The sequence below is a fragment of the Silurus meridionalis genome, chromosome 15 (assembly GCF_014805685.1).
Source record: "Silurus meridionalis isolate SWU-2019-XX chromosome 15, ASM1480568v1, whole genome shotgun sequence".
NCBI classification, from domain to species: domain Eukaryota; kingdom Metazoa; phylum Chordata; class Actinopteri; order Siluriformes; family Siluridae; genus Silurus; species Silurus meridionalis.
The window spans coordinates 16,996,752-17,005,859 of NC_060898.1; the positions used below are offsets into that span (position 1 = coordinate 16,996,752).

At 34.6% G+C, this 9,108-nt stretch overlaps 1 protein-coding gene across 1 annotated transcript; it reads right to left on the bottom strand.

The window, feature by feature from the left end:
• Window positions 1-670: 670 nt before the first annotated feature.
• On the bottom strand, window positions 671-8,774 carry ppme1 (protein phosphatase methylesterase 1). The gene is made up of 14 exons (XM_046868660.1): window positions 8,490-8,774; window positions 7,180-7,273; window positions 5,749-5,841; window positions 5,552-5,609; window positions 5,405-5,456; window positions 5,152-5,306; window positions 4,862-4,952; window positions 3,744-3,809; window positions 3,529-3,655; window positions 2,428-2,557; window positions 2,162-2,206; window positions 1,963-2,027; window positions 1,218-1,285; window positions 671-1,104 (listed from the first exon to the last, which is right to left on the bottom strand). Coding segments are annotated over exons 1-14 (1,131 nt in total). The 5' UTR covers window positions 8,576-8,774; the 3' UTR covers window positions 671-1,103.
• Between the last annotated feature and the right edge of the window lie 334 nt (window positions 8,775-9,108).

The following is a 9,108-nucleotide window of genomic DNA, read 5'->3' on the forward strand; positions in this document are numbered from 1 at the left end:
AGAGAGAACTCATCTCACTCCATGCCTTCTGCCAGATCGGCCTGCGAGCCCCACGACTCTCCGGGAGTGAAGCGTGCGCATAGCCATGCAGCTACAATGCGAACAATCGACTCTCTAAAGAGCCGATTGAGCATGCTCCACTCCCAAACAAACAACGCCTGCCCATGATGTCACGACATGCCTATTGGCCAGATTTCAGACGTGGTTCAGAGCTTGGACAACGCAAGCGTTCCCAAAGCGTTGTGACGCAGCTCGAGTTCCCGAATGGGGAACAACTCTTAATTCATTTCAAACAAACAAACAAACAAACACAAGACTTATGTGTTAACTGTAAAATAGACCACAAATCAGAAACCAATACAATATATTAAGTTACATTGATCACTTGGTTAAGTTCTGTGGAAGTGTTTTCTTAGGCCAAATCAAACTAAAAATGCTCTCAAGGTTTACAAGTTTCAGTAATGCATAATTTTCTTCATACTCATTTATACATTATTACACAAATTTACTCTGCCTGTTTTTGGAAAAGTTACATTAGTAGTTTTATAAATACTGTGTTCAAGCAAGTATTATTGTATGGATATCATTCTACATCTGTTTTTGTATGTGAGCAAAATATATGCGATCAAAAATCCTGTAATGTACATCACAAAAAAAAAAAAAAAAAAAAGACTTTTCAAACATCCTTTTTTATTTTCCATCTTGAAAATTGACTATGAAGAACATATAGAACACATGTTGCAATTATTCTAACTTTAACAACAAACAAGCAAGGCCTAGGATGAAATGCAAATGAAGAAAATACTTATAGAAGAAAAGAAAATAAATAAATAAACACTGCCTGTTTCAGTGATTTTACAATCTTGGTGTAAGATCTGCATCTTCTACAGTCATGACCATAACAATAAGAATTATAGCTAATTACATAAAAATTAACAGAATATTTTTAAGAATGAAGTGCTAAGAAGGATTTGCAACAGGGATGTTGGCATGTTGGTGGTTGTACTGTAATTTCCGATGAAGAGCGACAAATAGAAGTGTGGGTTTCATAACTTTCATTGCACCAAGCTGATGGATGAAGTCTAGCAGGAGACTGTACGTCGTCTACAGAACAAAGATAGAGAAAGAGGAAAAACAATCTAAGTTAAAAAAACTTTAAGATCACAAACATACCAAAATTACAACATATTTACTTTGCTAAAGCAGCCATCCCTTACCAGGGGTAGTCCTCCTTAAATTCGGTGAACTTATGCCGCACCATGAAGGTGGCTAAAGCATCAGCTACCTGTTAAAAAAAAAAAAAAAAAAAAGAGCCACTGAGAGCAGATAATTAAATATAAATAAATGTCATTAAAATTACACATCAATAATTTAGTAAAGGTGAGTGCTGAGGTTTACGCAGGCCTGAGTAAAAATAAATAAATAAATAAATAAATAAAATATCAGGACAGATTCAAAAAGTTTCAGGTATGCTGAGTTTCTTCATATTAATAAAAGGCACTTAAAAATTACCATGTGCATTCATAGCATGGATATGTAGCCTTTTTATGACACAATACAAAGCTAAAAATGACAACTAAAATGTCAACATGTAGCTCTTGATTGTGTCATGTGCACTAGATTTTAGAAAAATGCAGCTTAGCCACTGAAGCACCTCAACCAACACACTAACACTTTATTCTTACATAGTATCCTATTACTTTCCTAATGTCTTCCTGTTTTAATTGTAATATTATTTAAAAAAAATTATAAACACATCTGCAAATGAGCTAATAAAAAACATTTGCTTGCATCCAGTTTGATAAATGAGGCTCAATGTTTTAGGAATTTATGAATGTTAAGTAATTTGTGATCATTGTAGAAAAGAATAATGAGGAATTTCAATACTCTTCTGACAGCTTAGAAACAGGAGAAAGACATAGTCCAAGAAAAGAAGCATTTTTATACGTGCAACAACCATACTTTATCAGGTGCATCCTCATGTACAGCATGGCCACACTGTGGAAGAACCTGCATCTGGAACTTTCCTGCAAAAGATTAAAGATCATAATTTATGATCAGAAAATCAGAACAGAAAAAGAAACATATAAATCAAGCAGAAACATTTTATACCACAGCTACTGTACTGTTTTTTTTTTTTTTTTTTTAACTGTAGACATACCCTGCATCTGTCCGATGGTAAGGTCTTTATCCAGTCGGTCAATGCCTGTAGTAAAAATAAATAAATAAATAGATAAGTAAAATAAAATATATATATATATATATATATATATATATATATATATATATATATATATATAAAATATAATTATATTTTACACCCAAATTAGATCTATCAACTATGTAGTAAAAACATGTTTAGCTAGTTTTTCTTATTTTATATTAATACATTCCTAAGTCTAGTGTGAGATAAGATGGTCTACTCACCAGCCAGCAACAGTAGCTTTGGCACAGGGCATGTGAGGAAGAGAGAAGACAGGCCTCTGAACCAGCCATCCCAATACTTTTCAGTCTTAGACAGCTCAATGCGCCAGGTGTACAGACTCTCCTTCTTTACCTAAGGATCAAATCCATAGTGCTTAACATGATAACACACTGCACCCTTTCTACTGGCATGCTGGTGTTGGAAACCTGGAACTTATTTCAAGAACTTGCTGAGGCTTCCAAACAGTTACAAAAGTCATTCTGTACATAAGAGCTGCATTTCTAGTGCCAACCAAAGTCAAACCCTTCGGGTGCTAACATATTCTGTTTCAAGTGCCTATAAAAAAACAGGACATGTTTCATGGCTGTGGTGTTTATTTCACTAGATTAAATCACTCAAGCTGTTGCCGTGGCAACCATCTCATACTGCCATTCAGACCAAAGCCCATCTAAGGTGTCCCAAGTTCTCATTCCAGAGGTTTTTCTGGAATTCCTCTGTTTTGAAGTTTTGTTTTGATGTCTTATATGAAAGAGCACCACACTGCAATGCATATCTGTAATTGCAAGCATCCAAAAAAAAAAAAATTTACCAAGAGAATGTGCAAAAGTTTCAGAGTCCTGATCAACTGAAAACTACTGCACCACAAACACACATCATATGTACATATTATTTATAGACAATAGCTTTTTTCAACACTAAAATCTGGCATATTGCACTGATTCCAGACTTGTTATGTAACTGTGATATTGATAAATCATCAAACTGTGAATGTATTGACAAAGTCGTCGTCGTCTTCTTCTTTCGGCTGCTCCCATTATAGGGGTTGCCACAGCGGATCATAATTTCCAATCCTGTACATCCTCATCACTTTCAATGAAAATCTCAACATAATGTATTGACTGAAAGTAACGTCTTATTATTTATGTCAAAATTGAAACCTATTTCTATTATGGATTCTATAGAACTATGGAGTAATACAGTGAGAGAATGTTGACTAGGTAGGGCTAAAAACTGTAGCTAGGCAGACAGTGGAAAAAAAAACAATGAATAAAATCTGGAATACTACGATATCAGGCCATTTTATAGTAAAATGTTTATGTTACCTCCTGATCATCATCTTTCTTCCTTTTATAGTTGGACTCGCCATCTTCCTCTTCTTCCTCCTCTTCCTCAATGATCCCTTCACTGATGCTTTTGGAAATGCCAGGGCTGCTCACAGGCTCATCACATCTTAAAACAAAAAAATATCTTTATACTGCACTTATTATTTTTAGTAGCTTTTTAAGCAGAATGGAACATAAATGTTTAAAGTACCTACTTTTTTACTTGTCCAACCATAGACACACGTGCAGACTCGATATTCCTGATCTGTCCGCTCTTCACACTGGCATTTACATACACAATTATTAGGGAATTCCAGATATGCCATACATTCAGAAATTATTCAAATTACAGAAGAGCACCTGTATATATCGAATAGTAATTCACATTGTCATTTCTATAGTAGCAGTTCATTCACAGGTTTAATTTTTTAAACCATAATATTATGAAGTTTTCTGTGTTTAGGCATTTATTTTTAAAAGTCTCCAGTGCCAGTTACTTCAGCAGAGAAAAACAAAAAGAGATGGTGGTTCCTAATTCCTAACATCCTCCTATCATCACCCCATTGAAAATGAAATGGGGTACAATTAATAGAATCGCATGGTGTGGAGAGGTCTCTGTCTACAGCTCTGGAGGAGACAGAACAAGACAGATGAAGCAGAGAAGCCACATTCATACACCAACAGCTTCAAACTTCAGGCCGACAACATATCGGTGGATGCACCAGAAATGTCGGATGTTTTTGAGAAATAAAGTCAGAATTGCGAGAACAAAGTTGGAATTAACGTTTTTTTTTTTAGTGGTGGAAACAGGCTTCCATAGGATTCAGGCCAAAGAAAGAGACAGAAAGTTTCCAATTTTTGGGATAATTTTAAACTAAAACATAAAGAAAACACCATACAGTGCGTTTACCCCCCGGGTTCAGTTTTCACAGACATTCTTGTATGCAATTTCATCAATAAAAATATAAATTTTTCCTAAAATGGAAACAAGCCATTTGTCTAATTTAAAAGACCTGCATTATTTTCAATTGTATATTTAGTATTGCTCTTTTATAAAGGAAAAGTACTTATCTGATTACTCGATTAATCGCTGAAATAATCCGTAGAATACTTGATTACTAAAATAACCTATAGCGACAGCTCTAAACCTTTAAAACTGTACATAGATAATGAGACCTGTACTAAAATACACAGTGCCTTATTGACAGAAGTAATATAGAACTTAAAAACAATACAGTGCAAATGTTCTCTACATACATAATAGTTTTCAGCCAGAAAGATGCTATTATACTTAAAAATAATAAAATAAAATAAAACAAGTATTGTAGCATACCTCCATTCAATCGCATTCTCCACTGACTTGAAAGTTTTTGGTCGACTCCTTAAAAAATTCTGCATACTGTTTAAGGCATCCATCGCTGTACCTAAACAAAATGAATAAAGGGAGAACATTAAATCAAACATGCACTGACAGCTTAAAGAATGCAACATAAATAAACTTAACAAATTAATGGGAACCAGAAGACATTGTGCTCTAATTTCCTGAAATGCTTTGACCAATATCTAGTAGGAAACAGAATCATTCTCTAAAAGAACAAAGAAAAAAAGAGGAAAAAACTCTACCTTCCACTACATCAATAACACACAGGCCCATTAATGATGGCACGTGATTGGCTGCGGCAGTGTGGACCGCTATTGCTCCACCCATGCTGTGGCCGATCATCATTATTGGGGGTGGGTTTTCACCATAGAGAGCTTCCACAACTTTTCCAATGTCCCTGTATGATGTTAAAACTCAAATATTGGTGCACAGATATACACAAAGTCCCATAATACTTTTATATATTTTTCCTTTTTTTTAAGTCTAAAGACTTACTTGGCCATTGTTTCAGCTGAAAGGTCTTCTGGGTTTTTCACTTTTGTGTCTCCTACAAGTTATTATAATAAAACAGAGCATGTAAGTACAATTGTATTTTTTATTTATACATTTATTTTTAGCAAAAAGGGATTAGTCATTGCTTACCATGTGCCCTGAGATCCATAGCTACAACCCTGCACTTAATCCTGCTACATATAACACCCTAAAAAAGCAAGAAAAACAACAAACTGAGACCCTTAAAGTCCATTTTCAATGCCACCAAACTGTATTGATAACTATAAAGTATATCTTAAGGACACCATATGTATATAAAGTCTCTATGAGACAATGAGGACACTAACAGTGAAGACAGCCCAGGAGAGAGCAGAGTGGCCTCCTCCATGAAGCAGAAGCAGCACTGGACCCTGAGAACCACTGCTGTAGACTCTGAATGTGTGCACAGGAGTCAGGGAAGGGCAAACAGTTCAAAGCAGACAATAAAGTTCAATCCAACAATGACACACAGTAGGTCTGGAAATTACCAATGCAACCATTCTAAAAATTTTCAGTGAATCTAAGTTAATGCACAAATAGAGCCTGAATATGAATAAACAAAGGTGGAAAAGTCACGAACAGACTGTGTATCAGGGCTGAATTTTTTTTTTTTTCTTTCATAATTGCCTTATAGATGTAGGGCTGTAGCTATCGATTATTTTAGTAATTGAGTATTCTACCAATTATTCCATTGATTAATTGGATAAAAAGTACTTTTTCTTTATTTAAAAGCAATACTAAAAAATACAAGAAAAATAAGAAAGGTCACTTAAAATGAACACATTTTTCTTTCTTTTTAGACAAATTAACATTTTTATTGCTGAAATTACATACAAGAATATGTGTGAAAACTATGGCTGTCAAAATTAATGCATAAATAAAGCAAATTAATTTTAATGGAACTAATTATATTAACATGTGATTAATGCAGTGCTCATTTCTGTGACCACTGTTGATAAAAATATAAATAAATAAATATAAAAGAGGTCAAATATAAACCTTCAACTCCACACACATTTATTCATGATGTCCATTCTTTACTCAAATATAAACAAAATAAATTAACTAGACTAAAAAAATTATTTTTAATAAATAAACATTTGTTTTAGTGATGTGCCAAGTCTCAAATTAAGCACCAAAAGTCACATGATGCAAATATTCGGCAATTAAAACTGTCCGTGTGGAAACATAGAAAACAAAAGTTCCATTTGGCCTTCTGATGACTTAACTAATTTATAATAATAATAATAAACATACATTTGCATTAAGCATCCATATTTGTCCATGCCAATGTTGATTAGAGTATTAGAAAACTTGGAAAGTATTAATGTAAGGTATATTTAGAGCAGAAAAAAATTGGTATTATATTGACTGTTATCAAAAAACAATAATTTTAATTTAATTTTTTAAAATATATTAAATATTTTATATTTAGTTTTTAGTTTAGAGCTTTATCCCCTTGGGGCAATTAATTCAAGCTATCATGGTTTAATGAGGAAGAAACATTTGATTTTTACATCAAATTAGCTACTTATAATAACATTATTATTATTAATTTTTTCTGATAACCACGGAAATATACTGAAATGTGATGTCAAAAACTGGACGACATCTAGATAACTCATATAGTTACATATTTCAACCCATCTCAGCATCACATTTAGCCCATGTATTTCTTATATAAAAGTATAATTTAAAACATCATATTTGAATGCCATTGAAATTAAATAAAAGGATATGTCTTTGCTGTTGTCATTGTCCACTTCCACATCTTCCATGGTTTCAAAATACTGACTCCAGAGCAAGGGAGAGAAGTCACGCTTTCTTCCAGGTCTGTTGACACAACAGGGAAGAAAAGTGCAAGTGTCAGAAGGGATTATAGGAAGTATTAGTGGCTGAAGACATTTATTTTGCTCCAATGTAGAATTGTAGGCTTAATATAAAAGCCTTGAAAGAGCTAATGTGTCCCGTTTTGACTGATCTAGACCTAGGAAGGAAGAAAGATAAAAATTCAATATGCTTATATTTTTGGTGTACACATGCTGCCCAACGTGGCTAAATATTGACAATTATCTTTATGAATGCTCTGAATTCAATTAATCTCAGTAGAATTCAATGTAAGGTCAGGGAAAATTGTAGAGGAAGAATTGATTTTAGGGACACTTCAAAGAGAGAACTGGAGGTTTAGGGTTAATAGGGTTAACGGTGCAATGATTTATAGTTGTTTATTCTTCATTTCTGCTGCTCCTGACAACACATTTTGAATAGACATGCCAACTAATCATATCATATAGCAGCATTAGTTTTGTGCAAACATTTTGCCCTCATTCTCCCCCATAAATAAATGATAGAACTGGATTTGGGGATCTGCTGTGCATGAATCTGTTTTCCACTGGATGTTAAGTGCAGATATAATAAATATAAAATAGCATATAAGGCTTGGAAGACATTTCTGTATTATAGATTCATTTCCAGAAAAGTGACAGCATAATTTACCATTAAACGTGGGGGGGGGTCTAACCTTTGAAATTTTAAACTGTACAAAACATCAAATAATCTGGTTCCAATCTGTATATAACCTAATTCTAATCTTGTTAAAATCATACAGATATTTTCATCAGATCAGCCGGCCATTAGATATAAAGCACAGGCTTGATAAAGTAAGCTAAAGAAGACAGATAAAGATACAGTAAGCATGTAGCCAAATAGGTAGGTACGTAGGAAGGCAGGGAGAAAACAGGTAGATAGGTAGGCAGACAGACAGATAGTTGAGTTAGGTAGGTAGTTAGGTAGGTAGGTAGGTAGGTAGACAGATAGATAGCTAGCTAGGTGGGTATGTAGATCTTTTTCAGTTCACACTGTGACAACTGAATTAAAGTCGTGACATTTAGTCTTTCAGGGGATGAGAGAAGCCGGCTAACTAAGCTAGCTAACGCACGCACGCACGCACACCGAACACGTAGGATCAACAACGCGCTGACACGGTTAGCTTAACAAATGTGCAAATGTTCATGCTTGCATATTTCTATTTCTTGAACATAAAACTTACCCCATTTTCATTTTTGAGCCCGACTGTAAACCCCCTGCCATCGGGGGTCTGGAAGATAACAAATTCAAATGCAACTGTCTTTCCATTCTGTGACTAATTTACCAAAAGCTCCTCAGCAAGAGCCGCTTGTCGCTGCACCAAATAAGTGATTATCCTTTTTTTCTAAACTGTATGTCACTAGTTCAAACCTAGTTAACAGCTAGTTTTTCAAAGGTAGCTACGGAAATCTACCCAAACCTCACACAAGCAAAAGCCACCACCCACCAGCGGGATTGCTCAGCGTAGCATTGTGGGAAATAGAGGCGGCTACTGCCGCCTAATTGAACCATCTATTTGCGCTGTGTTGAATAAAAACTACATTTCCCATAAAACACCACATTGGGACTGCAAAGACGTACAGAAGATGAGGTAATGCTCGAATGACATGCTGAGCGTGTTTTTAGACACGACACTGGAGTTTTGTTTTTGTTTTTCTTCACTATGCAGGATACATGCTGCTACATTTCCTTAAAGCTTGTTTATTAATAAAGTCGAATAAAATCGCTTGCTTCATTATAACTTTGTCTAACAGTGACCTTGTCAGAGCCTGTTCCTGCAAAAATACTAGAGTGATGTGTCG